At 44.7% G+C, this 16,664-nt stretch overlaps 1 protein-coding gene across 2 annotated transcripts in view; it reads right to left on the bottom strand.

The window, feature by feature from the left end:
* Positions 1-16,664, bottom strand: part of GRIP2 (glutamate receptor interacting protein 2) — a 133,510-nt gene that overhangs the window by 19,009 nt on the left and 97,837 nt on the right. For both annotated transcript variants that reach the window (XM_075095963.1, XM_075095962.1), the window contains exons 13-17: positions 14,649-14,794; positions 13,903-13,983; positions 5,782-5,848; positions 4,834-4,979; positions 4,404-4,548 (exon numbers count right to left, since the gene is read on the bottom strand). In XM_075095963.1, the coding sequence (XP_074952064.1) occupies positions 4,404-4,548; positions 4,834-4,979; positions 5,782-5,848; positions 13,903-13,983; positions 14,649-14,794 (585 nt within the window). The remainder of the gene's footprint in view (positions 1-4,403; positions 4,549-4,833; positions 4,980-5,781; positions 5,849-13,902; positions 13,984-14,648; positions 14,795-16,664) is intronic.

Below are 16,664 nucleotides of genomic sequence, written 5' to 3'. Positions count from 1 at the left end.
TTGTTGCTTAAAGCAATAGTGTATTAACTCTCAGCACTTTCAAAGGTATCTTGATTTCCCTTTAGTACACTGTATACGCAGGATTTCACCACCACTACCACTAATCTGGTTTCCCCCCTCATCTTCCACCTATGCATACACATACATATAAGCACAGGAACATATGCGCTCCTCGGATCCCAGGCCCCTCGGGAACTGGGACTGCAGGCCAGCTTACAGTCAAAACTCCTCAAAGAAAAGGGGTCTACATGCTACAAGCACAAGCATTTCCAGTGTGTGATGTCCACTGGTGGTCACACATGGAACTGAAGAGCATGTTCACACTGAGGGAAAGAAACAACAGGACAAACCTAGAAACCCAATTTAAAAAAAAATTACATAACCAAATGGCCCAACACACAGACTGTGTGTGCAAGGACAAGCTGAACCAGTTGCAGATCAGTTTGTGATATGTTTAAAGCTCACCCTTATACAGCTACGCCACTGTGACCTTCTTCATCAAGACCACTGCACTAGAAGAGGTTTTTGTCTTTTATTGCACAGCCACATTCTAGCACTGGCTTCTGCTCTCAGCTAAATAAATCCTCAGGCTTCAGCAACAGCCAGAACAAACTAACAGGTCATGGCAATTCTCCCCCTTCTCCATCCTTCCTTCTGTGCCTGCCCACAGGCAGGGGCTCACTTAACCTCTCCCGGCATTTGCTGCAGCTCCAGGAAGAGTAGGCAGGACAGGATGTGCCCATTGCCAGAGCTGGCAGCCAAGGCAGAAGCTCATGCTCCCTGCTGGATGGACTGAGCTCACCATGCCCACAGTCCAGCTCCCTAACACCAGCAAGTGAGAGCAGCAACCCGCTCCTCCTCCAACAGTGCTGTGAGGTTTAGCTACCAGGAACCTGTGTGATCGAGCCAGAAGGAGATGCAAATCTGGACTGCAATATCTTTTCGTTCATGGCAATATGCCTCTCTGAGGTTACATCTCCAAATAGGACTGCTGCTCCTGCAGAATTGGGATTTGATACACTGTCATAAGCAAAACAGCTACTTGTCTTTCCCCACAACACAAAACTTTTGTAGACACACTGCTGTGAAACATGTACTAAAAGTAAATCAAATTGGGAAATGTAGCCAAACAGCAGGCAGGACTGTTTGATCTGCTGCTGAAGCTGTTGAGATACTTGGACAGTGCCATGACAGTCCCAACCAGCCACTAGATGTCCGTCTTGTCCCATCCAAATCAGCCTGAAAAAGCCCTCAGGGAAACTGGTGCATTCAAATAAATTACAGATCAAACTGGAACAGGAGTATGTGTCTTAAAAGTTTCATCTATGAAGCTAAAAAAAAAAAATAAATTAAGCTTAACTGCTGGTAGTTTAAAAGGCAATCCTTTGCTCACTGCAATGGTTCAGCAAGGGCCTCTTGCTGTAGCACTGAACCCAGCACAGGGACACGTCTCCTGTCCAAGACACCAGCCCAATCACCTGCCTCTGAACAACATGACTGCTCTGCAGAGACTGTGAAAGTCCCTCAGCAGGGAAAAATACAGAAACAATTAAAGTGGAAGGTCATGTTCAGCCAGGTGTTTTTCTTCAAGGGAGAAAAAGTAAATGAAAGTCCAGCCCTCCCATCTGTCCATCTCCAGGCACCCCTGAACTGGACAATCAGACAGAAGCAGAGCAGGAACAGAGAAAGCTGTTTCTAGCTAATGACCCTTGTGCCCCTCCATCATCACTGACAGTCTTTCATCCACCTCAAACACAAACCAGCCCAATGTCCCACCTTGCTCATAGGACACATACAAGAGCAGAACTGAGCAACAACTAAGTTGCAAGATATAAAACGGGCTGCAGGCACTTTCCAGCAAGTGTTGAAGAAGAAGTGGCTGCATGCATGTGGTATGGATTTACCTAGCATGTGGGCAGGGCCATCATCCCTTCTACTCCCTGCTACCATGGGTTGGTGTTGAGCACTCCTGGACAAAACCCTCTTGCAGCCACCCCCAACTACCTGACCAGCTGGCACTAGAGGAGGCTGGTCAGGCACTTTAAATGCCAATGATAGCCCAAAATTGCTCTTGGAGAACCGTTACACCTCAATCAGATTTGAACAGTGTGTTCAGGCCCACTCCCTTCCCAAAGAAGAAGGAAAACAAGTCCTGTGGCCCAGGCTAAAGCCACCTGCAGGTGCTGCAGGAGGGGAAACAGACTGACATAGGAGAAAGCCACTGCTCAACACCAACCCAACAGCCTGAGCTGCCACTGTAGGTTTCTATAGGATCAGACATGTACAAGGAGAAAAATGTTCAAGGTCAGGAAAAAACCCAAGTCATCTGCACCTGGAGCCTTTTTAGCTTAGACAGCCTGTCACCCACTGTGACAGATGTGTGACACATCCTAGAGGACACCCTGCCTTCCCCATTGCTAAGCAAGCAGCCTGAGCCACAGCACAGACATTCGCTCATGCCTCTATGAGAGCGGCCAGCGCGTCGCTGGTATCAGACACCACGATCTTGTCCACCCCGTGCCAGCGCTGCTGAAACATGTCCTGTGCTCCAGCAAAAGCACACCTTTGGGTTTAAATCCCTGTCCTTCAGAAACCTGACCATCCTTCAGAGCCTGGGTAAGGGTGCCTGTGGCACAGGGAATGGTAGTGATGGCAGGAAAGGGACAATTTAGGCTAACACTACAACCACCCCTCTTCCCTTGACAAGGTCAAGCCACTTCCCTTCTATTACTCTCAGGAGAAAAATATGCACCATCTCAGCAGAAAAACATGTACCTTTCCTGCAGGCAGCCTCCATCCAAGCACTCCTCACCCTCCCCGCAGGGAGCCAAGGTTACCCAGAGAAATACCCGCACTGCTCCATCCCCCTGCTGCTCCTCTGCGCAGGCACCATTATTTGTTAGTCTGCTACAGTGAACATGCTGAATGGCTCTATCGCTCTTCTCAAAAGGCTTTTCATTCCTTACTGCCTGCCAGCTCCTGATCAAAATTCAATAGTACCGCAGCACTTGCCTGTTCTACGTTTCTCTGTGGAGCAGTCACTGATGTGTATCCGAGTTCAAAGGAGGAACAGCCAAGGCATTGCAAAGGGAACTGAGAGCAACAAGGGTATGAGACCATCTTCTGACACCTGGCAGTGTTTGGGCTTTCTGTCCTTAACCTCTCTCAAGCTGAGCTACAGGTACAGTGCAGAACTGCTATGCAGAAAAGCCTCGGATACTCTGTGGCTATTATTTTCTAGGGAAAAAGACTCAATCCTACAATGGCAGGCAGTAATATAAAATCCCCAAAGAGAAGAACCACTAATGACTAAGTCCATCCCTATTCCTTACTTCTCAGGGGACACTGATGTTCTGCTTTCTGTGCCAAAGGAAAGCAATGGAAACGTGCAGCAGCATGTGTGCTGAGAGCTCGAGGAACCCAATGCAGAAAGAGGAACAGAGCTGTTTTACAGTCCAGCTAAGAGATCATGGTCTTGAAACAGAAAGAACCAAAAGGCCAGATCTGCAGTCAGACATCCCCCAGGTCTAGCACTTTACACCTATTTGTTCAGGGTTTTTTTGCTGCTGTTCTGCCTGCCAGGCAGCACAGGGTAAAGCAACCCTATAAGAAGCATGAGTCAGGGTTGCTGAAATGATCTATTTACAAGCCACAGCTACCATATAGACAGATTAAGATACAGTGTATGACTCAGTTCCACCTTATATTCTCAGCAATGTCCTGATCCTTTAAAACCCACGCTTGCACATATATTCAGACACAGGCGCACACACACAGAGTCAACCTCCCTGGTTGCCGAAGGTAAATCTGCACCTACGTTTATGCAGCATGTCTGCTTCTTCAGGCATGCCAGTCCAGCACTGAGATACCTCCATACATAACAGAATAAGCAACCAGCAAGGATGGGCCAGAAGACCCCTGACATCTGTGGTTTCAGCAGGACACATCGCTGCCATGTCCATAAGCCACAGTTTAGCAACAGGCCGCTCCTGGGCAGGAGTCTGTGGTGGTTTTGTGGGCAGGCTGGGCACTCTCCCCACACAAGATGTGGCGTGGTAAATCACAGACCAGGAAGCACCTCTGTGGAAGAGGGGTAGATAAACATATTTTCCTGGCTGCTGCATTCAGCTGACACACTGGATCTGACTCTTCCACGAGCGCCCTGCTTTGAGCCTCTCTCATTGCCTTGACAGCGTAGTCACAACCACCCCACATCCTGCGTGTGGGTCTGCAGGGCCAGACCGGCAGGGCTGTCCCTGCTGCACAGCGCTTCACACCTTCATAGCACCTTTCCTTTTTAGCAGACTGAAACACCTAAAAACAGTTTATCACAGCAGAGGAAACTTTGCAAAATTCAAGATCCCTTCCCATGTCAATTCAAACTCTCTGCCCCCAAACCTCACCTTTCTGCCAGCCCTCGTTTAGTCAAGCCTGAAATGACGATAGGATCAAAAGGTTCCTCTGTCCCGGAGATGGTTATTCCCAAAGGGCCTCCATATCGTTTCAGTTCTACTGTGTAGATAATAGCACCAGTTGTCTCCTGCTCATCTGAGAGAGAAAACAGGAACGTTGAGTTTTTTAATTAGCCATATGAAAGAGGTCATAGACTTGCAGCATTTAGAAGCAAAAGACTGAGGTCTTCAACCATGCTTGTTCCAAATAGGACTTTAACCTTCCAGACTCCATTTAAGGGCAAAATAACAAAACCAGACTATAATCAATTGGAAAGTGGTGACCAGCCAGGCAGCAGCCCTTATCTTTGTTGGCTTGCACTACTTATTGGGAAATGTCATTACAGTGGAGAGGCACCAGTTTGCATCAGGATTTCTGTACCAGAGTTATCTTCATCCTTCCTAATCTTCAATTTGACCAGGTCTTCACACTGCCTTAAAATCTGGACAGCATCCTCCATTGAACAATTGTCGAGTCGGATGTTATCAATGGCTAACAGCTTGTCTCCTGGCTCCAAGGTGCCAGTTCTACATGGAAAGGAAGAGAAAAATGAAAGTACATTTGTATTTGCCTTTCAGATCCTGCAATGCATTCAGTCCTGCAGTGGCAATGACAATACTAACTTTTTAGTGTCCTCGATCTTTTCCAAGAAGCAACCATGAATGGAGTCTGGGACAATTGTAACTTAAAGAGAGGAAGTTTGTGTAGAGCATACATCAACACAGAACAAGGCAGGAAGATTAGATGTACAGCCTGGGTAAACTACAGCACTGAAAAATGCCTGATGTTTAACTGACAGATATTCTACCTTTTATGGAAACTCCTGTATGAGCACCCTTAGAAACGAGTCCTCCATCAGCACTAAATTCTTCTGAAAGCCTTGCTATGAGGTATTGGGATCAGAGGTGAAGGCAATAAATGCTGAGTTATTTGCACAGTTCTCCACCAGTGCCCACAATTCACTCAGTCTGTTCACCTGAGCAGGAGCTGAGACAAAGCAAACTACCTGATGAGCCATAGCACCATTATGGGATATATGAAGCCCTTTAACACATGCTCTTAAATGCTAAACATCCATCTCTTACAGGGTCAGCAGACCTCTGAATCAGTGCCCTGGCCACTTTCTCCATTAGCTCAACTCTACTTGCTTCAATATGGACAGTTTTATTGCAAGCCCTATGTGGTCTAAGACAAACCTCTAAGGTTGACATCTCCTTGGAAGCTGGCAAAATCCGGAACCAAGTGCTACTGCTTGGGCTTCATTCAACTTCTCGTTACCAGGCTGGACATTTTGCAATGGGTTTAGCAGATGGGAAATTCTGCGCTCACCTATGTGCTACGCTCCCCTTCTTGATGTCAGAGATGATCAAAGGCTCCCCAGGCTTTCTGCTTGCAGCTGCAAGAGACACACATGGGTACAAAGCCAGGTATTGAGTCTGCTATCTAGGAGGGGATAGTTAATGGGGAGAAAGAATTTTAAAGAAAGGCATTTTATACTCCTTTGGCAAAATGATGCTTCACAGTTGAACTTTGGAAGCCACAGCAGGAAGAAAACGTAGTGAAACCCTGCAAACATTTGTTAGTTGCCTTTTGTCTGAATTAGCTAGGTGCTACCTTCGGTCTCCTGAAGAAGGAGAGGACACGATGTCCAACAGCAAGAGGTGGGATTGCCGATCCCAGCACTGTTAAACACCTGCTCACCCACATCTCTGATGTGAGACAGCAAGTGAGTCAACAGCTATGGCAGTAGTCAGACATCAGCACTGCTGCCTAGGGAGTACCTAGCTCAGCACTGTGGCTAACATAAGCATTTCTGTGTTCTTGAAGTAAAGTGGGCTGGGAAATTTTCCAGGTGGAAACTAACCCAGGAAAAATTAGATAAAACATTATTTTCCAGCTGGTTCAGCTCCCCAGGCCACTGCATACAACCCGATAAATGAGGGTTGGTCTCAGTACTGGAGATGGAAGGGGTGGTTTCTAATCCTTCTCTCCCACACCATGCCAATAACTTTTTCAGCCCATGAGAGATGCAAGTACACATCTCTGGGAGCATTTACATTTTCAGATTTCCCTGCAAGACCTGCTGCTCCCTTGAGAAACCCAAGTGAGATTTATGACTCGAACCCCCTCTGACCCCCCTGCCAGCGACACACCAAACATATGCCAAGAGCATCCTTTTCACCCCACGCCACTCCCTCCTGCCTTGCTATGGGAATTTCATCATCTCATTTAAAGCTGACGGAGCTTCTCAGCAAAACCTGCGTGGGAAGGAAGAAGTTCGCAGCATCTGAACATATCAGGTGCAGGTCAGAGATTAAAATATCTGAGAGGAACATGGCATCAATCACACAGAGATCCACCTGCCCGAACAGCAGTTAGAGAGCGCCCCAGAAAGTCAGACATAAAGGAGTAAGTGCTTCCTCTTACTAACACCTCTGCTGGCTTTTTCTGTTGTTTACATCCGTTTATGAGATTTTAAAACATATGTGCTAACCCATCACCTTTAAGGATACCCTCTCCCAGATATAACTAATACCTGTCCTGAACAGAGCAAAGACAGTCTCAGTTGTAACAGGCTGAATATAAGAGTTAGGTCAGACAGCAAAGAGCAGACCATGACTGATTTTATAACAGTCATGGCAATGCAACTGCTGAATGATAGAAAGCCTGGAAGAATTATTTCCCCATCTCTTACTGGAGCATGGTGCCAGGCAATTTTGGTCTGGACACCCATGTTCACCTTGAGGCCGCATGTTGAAGAGAAGCAGACGGGTTGTGGAGATTCACCATGAGTTAGTGCCTATATTTATCCTGTCCACAGCACGGACCAGCCAGCAGTTAGGCCGATACATGCTGGGTAGAACTGTGTGCTGGGAGGGAGGACAGGGTGCAGCAGCTAAAATCAACGAAGAAATCCCCTCCTTCTTGAGGAGACCACACCCCATAGATTAACAGCACAGGGGATGGAAACGTATTGCCCTGTTATTACTATTGTTGTTCTCTTTTTCAACATAGGACATGTATTTCCTGCTGAGAGGTGCACAAGAAGGTGATCTGAGCTGGCAGTGATGGGAGACCCTGCTAGCACATCCTGAGCCCTGGGTTAGGCTGGCATTGCTGCATGTTTAATTGCTCCCTAGCCTGGTTCTGTCAAAATGATCCAGGTTAGCAAAAATACTTTCCACCACAAGGTTTGTTTATTAGTTTCAAAGCAGAGGCAACATGACAGAAAGGGGTTAGGGAGGATCTCCACAGTCCTGGTGGTGGGTTGGGGATGGCTGCCTCTAAATGGGGATGGCCATGACTGGAATGACGTGTCTGGAGACTATGAACACTCAAAAGAGCAAAGGGTGGCGGGGGTGGGGTGGGGGTGGGCGGGGGAAGGGAAAAAAAAAAAAGCAAGTATAGACACCAAGATGCCTCAAGCCCTGCAGAAATGGTGTTTGTCTCAGTGTCTGTCTTACAAGCCCTGTGATGCATGGGTGGATCCTGCCCACAGTCCATCTCGGAGCAGAAAGCGAGACCTTGTCCTTCTGCAGCTCTGCAATCGGTGTCAGTGCTGAATGCAGCACAAGCTTCCCATATCAGAAGCAAGGGTGACAAATTAAGTGCTTTGTCTATTAGGAACCAAAGCAAGTTTTAAGGAAAAATCATTCTAGGTTTTGTTCGCCAGTGTTTTTGGAACTTGAGCTTTCTAAACGGATTTTCTTGAGACTTCAGTTAAATGAAAGAGCCGTGTACAACCACATACAACTGTCCCTACCATCAGAGTACCCAAACTTTAATAAATAGCAGGCCTCTGTTTTAAATAATCACTTAGTAAAATGGAAAGGCCTTATAAAGCCATCATTATTAGTCAGCACCTACAAATCTGAAGGGTAAGTTACACTTAATGAATAATCATCCTCTCTAAAGAGGCATAAGATGCAAAGTTAACATAATGAAATTTCAAAGCGCAGAACGCTCGCTTGCTGTTCGTTTTAAAAACCAGTAGTTACTGACTCCATTAATTCACCATTGGCAGCCCAAAGCCCTTCCCGGCACCCCGGCAGAGTGCCCAGCTGGGCTTTCTGCCCATCAGCTGGGACCAGGCTGCCCTCAACTGCTGCAGCCACCCTGGGACTCACACTTTTAACATTACTGGGCTGTTCACACAGGGTAACAACATGCCTCTGTATAATGACTGCCCTGTCTACAAACAGGAGAGCTGCAATATCACTGGAGTGGTGGCTCAGTCTAGTTCAGAGGCATTAGATACGTAGATCACTGGTCAGATTTTGGATAAACCATTTCCAATTTGCCTGCAATTTAAAAAGCAAAACTTAAACTACATTATCATTTTATTAGGGTTGTGGTCTTTAGAGTTAAGACACTTGAACAGATCAGTAAAGCCTTTTCATCTATTCGTTTCTGCTGTCATTGTGGTAATTTCTCTTCAAAGGACATTGTCTTGGTAATTCTGTTTGCTGCAGGAAGACACAGTTCAGATGCGCAGCCTTGCCTTTCTGAGTCTTGCTTGTCTGTAAAACAGAGACAGCAGCAAAGGGAGTCAAGGGGAAAGATGGATGGAGAGACAGAAGCAGAAGCTGGTGTTCAGAAACCCAGGCTCTCTCTTGGCAGTGCTCTAGTTGTAGCCTCCATCTACCAGGTCAAACCACTTCAGGTGAAAGTAGGCTCTCTTTCATGTATTTTTGTATTTTTGGTGGGTTTACCAGTACAAAAGATAGTTTAAATGTGCTCCAGTGGCCCAGAGAAAGCTCTATATATCAACAGCTGTTGAAGGTAGAAGCCTGGGGTGGAGAAGAAACTCAAAATGAAAACACTGCTTGGCTGTGGTGACAGGGCAGTGATAAAAAGGTGAATTGATCAATACTGTTATTTACTTTTTATAAATTGCTTTCAGTCTCTCACCACCTCTGCTGGGATTCTGGCTCACTCAGCGTTTACTCTGTGATGGATGACAAGGCCAGAAACACATGTCCAGTTTGTGTTTTTAATAGAATGCATAATGACTTGTATTGGTAAATTATTCCCCTCCAAGGAGCACGAGAACATATCTCACACGCATCAGTGCTTCAAACCATTATAAATGCCCTTCATTATTGACCAAGCCAAAGCAGCATTCTGCCAATGTGTAACTAAATAAATTGTAATAATGCTATAAGAATACATTTAAGAAAGCAAACATTTATAAATGGGAAAACTCATATGAAATCAGAAACCAAATAATCTCAGGATAGCTAAGGAATGAGAAGAGGAATAAAAGCAAATCAGAACCAATTACAAAAAAACAGCAGTGAAAATCAAATCCCCAGTATCCAACTTTTTCGTCTATCATTCATTAGTTTTAGCAGCAGGTGCATACATTATCAGTGCCTCCAGCAGGATATTTACCCCACCGCAGATCTATTTCCTTTCAAAACCTCCAGGTAGCAATACCAGGACAGAAGATCTCACTTCACTAAAAGCACCAGAGTGAATCAGCTGCAAACCTCAGTTGAAGCTGCAATGTTAGTGAGGGGGCAGGACAGGAGACTGCCGGGCACACTGCCGCTTGCAGACGCACACTGCTGCTTGCAGACGCACATTGCTAGGCTGGCAGTAGGTCCCAAGTTAATCCAGTACCAGCAAAACTAGATTTTCTTGGCTCATAGATCCATCTTCTTGCTAGGACAGTGATTACAATGCTTAAGCAACATAATTGAAGTTATCTATCTATGCAAATTCTGGTTTTATCGCCCTCAAACAGATATACTACCTTATCTGCAGTACTTCAAGGGCACAGGAATTGATTTGTTAAGATATAGAAAGGTAATTTGAGAAACATGCTATATAAAGCATTAATGCATAGCTAAAATGAACAGTGATTTCAATATCTGTTCAAACAACAACACCACACCTGTACCCTGCAGTGAATTTCACAACTAGCCCTTAGAGAGGATATTTGAGGCAGACAGAAAAAAAACACCCAACCCAATCTTTTGTGTAATCAACTATCATTTTCCAGAGGCTAATAACAAATCCATATCTTATTTTAAGAGGTCAGGTATTGAACATACAAGAATACATGACTATTAGCTTCTCACTGTTGGAGATTTTAATTTGCAAGAGATTTACAGAAAACCTCCAAAGGCATAGCTGTATCGTTAGAACTGAACGCAGCCAGCAAGATCAGAGCACCTATGGCATGTGTTCTGCTAATGGAAATGAGTAGTTCAGGCTAACAAGAGCCAAATATTCACATCCCTGTGTCAAAAAAAAATCTCAGTTTGCACATCTTTGCATCCCCGCCATTCAGAACACCTCAAAGGTCTCTGCAAACAGTTGATCACAGCCGACACAGCTCTTTGAACCTTGCGAGGCAGAAAGGAGTGCACTCTTCACTCTTCAAGCTTAGCAGCTGCTTTACAAAGAAATGCAGCCTTCTTCCTGGGACAGAAACTGAAGCACTGGAGTATGGAGAAAACAAGACCTATTTTGCTGGCTTCTTGCCCTGTCACCCTGGATGAAGCGCAAAGAAGCAGTGCACACAGGGCAGCTTGGGTGTTTTGCTTTGCTAATTTTCATTTAGCCAACACGGGAGACAGAGGTGAGGCTTGAGGGCAGAAAGGCACCACAGAAATACAAAGCAGAGCCAGTGAAAGACCACCCCTTGGATTTCCTATTCATCCTTTGGGGAATGGAAGAGGAAACAATGATGTATGTGAATATTTGCATCATGCATCTTAATTTGCTCCATCCCTGTGTTTGAGCAGGGGGAAGAAACACACCTGTGTGCACACAGCCATGTGCACAGACCACAACTGGGGGCTCGCCCAGCCCAAGGCTTCTCTTTCTAGCAAACCCAGAGACCTCAGAGATGAGTGCCCTCAGCAAACATCTACCCCTCACCAGCAGCAAGCACTGACCCTCTCTGTATGTTCATCCAAGAACCAGCAGCGCCTTCCCTCTTTATCCAAAAACCTCCTGGGTTTTCAGCCCTTTTATGAGGCTTTCCAGCAGATTTATGGTTCCTCCTGCAGCCAGCTCCATTACACGAATTCTTCCAATGCATCCATCAAGAACCCTGCTCTCCCCGCCCCCCCGCTTTACTTAGCCCATCTCCCAATTAGCTCTGAGAGCCACAGCACAGCAAGAACTTGATCGCTTTTATTTCTGTAGTGCTCCTCTGATGAGGTCGTAACACTTTCCGCCCATGTCAGAAGGCAGCAGCAAACCTTCCTAGACAGAAGAATTAACTACAGATGAGCCTGTTGAAGCCAAGAGGTAAAACTCAATGAAAGCAACTCAGCTTTTGTCTACAGTTTAGCTGGACCACAATGTTTATGAACAAACCCAATTCTGTGGCCACAACAGTCCAGGGTGTCTTCTAATAACCCCTACAGCTTGCCATCTATTTAACCTGCCCCAGTTTTACAGAGTAGGGAACAGGAATTCAATGTGGCAGGCCAGTAAACCAAGTCCCCAACTGTAAAACAGTAGTTATATGCTTTTCCTTGTCAGAAGAAAAGCTATAAAAGCTGTTTCTAGACCTATACAAAGATTCAAATCATCAGAATGGGGAGGAACTGAGCAATACAGAGTTATTTTTACATCTTTTCTCTTGCTGCTTGCATCACACTCCTGCATGCACATCATGTCTCTGCAAGAGGTACTGCTTGCTTTGGTTTTCATGTTTGAAACGGGCATATATATCTGCCTGGTCAGAGGCAGAGTGACAAAATGATGATCTAATTTGCTAAGGGTCATGTGGATGTAGGTTTATATGGACTAATATATGAAAACAGAATTAGAATTCAACTAGCATTTAATCCTTGCCACTGCATTTTCTGGATGGCTGTCTTTTGCTCCATTTGTAAGTATAATTTTGGCTTTGATTCAGCAAAGGACTGAAATATATCTTACGTTTATTCATATGTTTTACTTAATGTCCTGCGAACATATTCAACAATCAAAATGATCAAATTATTATATTGTTAAAAAACAGCTTTGTAGTTGGATAATGAGCATCTAACTATTTAAAACCCAGGGGTCAGTTTCTTTTTATTTAGCAGTGATTTCAAAAAAGTGCATGAAACCAATTTTTTAAACAAATTTCAAATGAAAACATTTTCAACATAAAAATACGTTTGAAGTATAAATGTACTTCTGAAGCAGATGTCATTTACATGAGACGCCACAAATAAAAACTAATATTCTTGCTGGCAACTCCTAGGTTTGTTTTGCTCTCCAGCCCCAGATACAGACTAAGGTTTGAAGCTTAAATGGGGTGAAACCCTGGCTGTGCTCAAGCCAGAAGTTTTTTGCTACCAGACCCGTAGTCCTAGGTTGCTACTTGAGATTGCAATGCCAACACACTGGGAAGGGCAGCAGGCTGGGAACCCAACTATTATAAACAGCTGATCTATTTTAATGAAATCTAGTTTTAAAGTGTCCCTCGTGACACTGTTCCCCAGACACAGCAGGGCCCATGATCCTGAGGGCTTAGACACAAGATCCCATTACTGCAGTCTCACAAGTTTCTTTGTTTCAGCTGAGAGGTGGTGGCAGCCTCTGGGCATGGCAAATCTGAGATTATTCAACCCTGTTTACCCAGCAGTGAAAGAGGGGTGAGCGAGAAGAGACCTGCTCATGTTTGCCATAAAGGAAAAGTTCACTGGTGGAAGACATAACATGACCCCTAGTTGGCTAGAAATTTGGGATAGATCTGCCTATATCATCCCCTTACAGCATCCCCTCTAAAGAGGGCAAAAGTCTTTAAATGAAAAATATGCTTCAGAAGAAAAACAAAGATAATTAATCAAGAGTGGGCAGAGAAGAGAGAAAAGAAAGAAAAAGGTTTATGTCTTGTTCTCTCGGTGCCCACCAAGTCCTGGCACATGGATCTCCTCCGTGGCTGGGGTTAGTCAATGCAAGGACTCCCAACAAATCCTTTCCTTCACCCTCCTGTCCTTAAAGTGCCTTCTCCCCACCTCTAAGGCCAGCCACGCTCTTCCTCCTCCTCCTCCTCTTGGCAGTTTCCCCTCTCTACCCTTCAAGCTGTGGGTTCACCTCACACTTGCTCTTCTCCCTCCACCTCTCCCTGCAAGGGTCCCACCAGACCCAAGCAATTCTTTTTTAAAAGGAACATAATACAACTGTAAGCAAGGAAATAAATATAATATCACTAATAATACAACATAATATAATATTAGTCTGCGGCACAGACCAACTGGTCAGTAGAAATGCATCCTTTGCCTCAAACCCTTCATGTGCTGCCTTTCTCTGCAGCTGCCAGCTCATGGAGGCAGGAACCACACATCTAATTCAGCTTGGGATAAATCAGAAGCACTGCAAGCACTACCAGGAAACCCCACATAATCTTATCAGTCTCCCCCGGGCCCCTCTGATGTGCCAGGGTGGATAGCAGTGGCTCTTACAACTGCTAGCACAAGTATGAGCAATACTTACAGCTGATTGTAATTCCAAGCTCTACACCCCTTTTCTTGGGCAATTTAACGTGGAAAGTACCGCTGCTGGGTATGACAGACTCTATAAAACCAAAAACAGACAAAAAAGAAAATAGGAGAAAAGAGAGAGTTTTCAGTTGCATGGATGGTTTCTTTGGAACCAAGAAAAACAAGCCCATAAAACTCAGCTTTATTCATTCAAATAAGGCTGTTATTCGAGGCCCTGTGGACTTCAGGTTAAAATTTGGATTCTCATTAAAAATACATGCTCTGAACATCAAGTGAAGTGCTCACATCATGCTGTATTTCACGATTGAGTCAGCTCTGTCAATGGAAAAGGAAAAAACTTTTTAAAAAATTATTTTATTTAATACAAAGCTGCATTTTAGCCCCAGCCAACAGTTTTGGCTCTCTCCTTTCTTCAAGGCCATAAATTAATATAAACATTTTTCATATTAATGAGCAAATATTTAAAGTGTGGGTAGCCTGTTCATCTACTACTTAAGTTTATATCAACCAAGTGGCAAGCACAGGCATTTATGAAAGGATCAGAAGGACCCTCCATCTCGGTGCACATTAGAGAACAACGAGAAATGGAAAAGGTCCTCACAGGGTCTTCTCGCTCTTCCCTCTGAGCTCTAGCAAAAACCTTATGTATTTGTGTGAATATACTCCCTCCTATGGGTTAGCAAAGGCACTAGCAGAGTCCTGCTCATAGGGAAGAGCAGCAGTCTTTTGGCAACATACCTGCAACATCAAATTCAATCTCGAGCACCACTTTGTTCGTGAGTGCAGCATCACGCAAAAGCTGATTAGCTTCCTCCATAGTCCCATCCTCAGTCGCAATGCCATTGATAGAAAGGACTCTGTCTCCTACTTGCAGCAGCCCACACCTGCAGTCCAAATAGGGAAAAGAGGGAAAGGGGACAAGGAGGCAGGGAAAAAGAGGAAAAGAGAAAAAAACAATCCCACAGCCAGCCATGAGTTACTTTTGCCAGGCAAATCTGTTACAAGACACAGAGTAGCGACAAATCCTGCAGAAGTGGCCCAAAGAGAAGATAACTCATTCTGCAGTGCCTGTCCCAGTACAAAGAGCCCCTGGAAGGTCACAGGATAGCAAACCCTTGTGGTTTGCTTAAGTTCAGACATAGTTTGCTGCTAAATAACCATTTTTAGTCATATTTTCTGCAACTTCCAGGAAGAAAAAAAGCAACACTCACCTTCCTAAAAGTCAACGCCACGGACAAGAGATGAAACTGATAAATTCAAGGGCACGTGCCCTCCCACCCTAACAGTATACAGCTCTTTCCATGTGCCTGTGCCCTCTGAAACCCAAACTAATGGCGCTGAATATTGCCCAGAGTCCTCTGCTTAATACATGGCTAATATTGAAGCTACAATCCAATGAACTCACTGAAATGTCTCAGCAAATTGGATAATCATTTATCCCTTGTAATTGCATTTCTGGAAGCCAACTGTACATTGATACTGTTTAACTGCCTTGAAAGGCCAATATTATTCCAGTGCGATATCCCAGCAGTATAAGCACAGCTGGCACTTTGGGGTTTTTGGTTTAGACCCACTTTTTCCAAGAGCCAGATCAGCAGGTTTTATTTTTCACTTTGGAAGAAGAACAATGATGGCAAGGCTACATTGGAGGTATACTGCTACAGCACGGTTTGTCTCTTGGGACCCCTTTGTATTTATAAGCAAGGTTTTCATAACACGTGAACCACCACATTCAAGATTCACCCTCTCTTCTCTCTTTTTTTTTTTTCTTTAAATACTGTAACACCAGCAAGACAATCCTACACCTTACATGAGCTGGCCCATGGCTCTACAAAATGAAGAGTGTAGTGTTCCCTGTGACTGGCCATGGGCAATTGCTCATCTTCCTTCTCCTCCACACCATTCATCAGTTGTTTGCTATAATCACATCTTTTCAGATTTTCCACTCATCACCTCCCAGTAAGGCTGCCCCCTCAAGCAGAGCTTGGGAAACCATTCCTCCCCCGTCATTAACATAAGCTACAGAGTGGTCTCCAAAATAGGTTGAGGGTTATGGGAACAAGTCTAAAGTTTACCTCTACATTTGGAGTTATTTTATGACAGAGATTTCCCAGAAGGCATCGGCTATCCTGCTTTGAGCTTTCTCCAGATAATCTTTATTCCCCTGCTCTTTAATAATCTAGCACATTTTTTTCCCTCTCCTTTCTAGATGTCAGCTTCCACTTATATTTCACAGAAGACAGCTTGTTTTTTACTAATCCTTCCAGACACTTTTCATCACTCACACCCAATTCAATCGTAAGAAAACATCGAACCGCTGTTTCCGGGCACACAAAGATAATATCAAAGGCAATGGACACTCACTGTGTTATTCGCCTCCAAACAACAGGATGTATAAGAAAGGCCAAGTTATCAAGAAAAAAAATGCACACATCCAAATTCAAGAAAAATGCACAAGCACAACAGTATGTGCTGGTAGCCCATCAAAAGCTGAGATATAAGCAAGTTTGGAGAGAGCCTAGGGAGGTTATTCTACTGGTAGAAAGGTATTCAACTTGCAGTATATTTACACTGCTGCTTGAGTTCTTGCCACCCATGGAAGAACGCTGGTTATTTTACGAGATGTAAATTCAGAAGTGTTTGTTCAAGGAGACTTGGATTAGGACAGACAACTCCATGGTGTATAAGTAAATCCACCCTTGCAAATAAATTACATCAAGTTTAATTACAGTCTTTTACTGGGCTCACAGATAT

The sequence above is a fragment of the Phalacrocorax aristotelis genome, chromosome 6 (genome assembly GCF_949628215.1).
Source record: "Phalacrocorax aristotelis chromosome 6, bGulAri2.1, whole genome shotgun sequence".
Taxonomy (NCBI): Eukaryota; Metazoa; Chordata; class Aves; order Suliformes; family Phalacrocoracidae; genus Phalacrocorax; species Phalacrocorax aristotelis.
The sequence above is the reverse complement of the archived record's forward strand: the minus strand, read 5'-3'. Positions and strand labels throughout refer to the sequence as shown.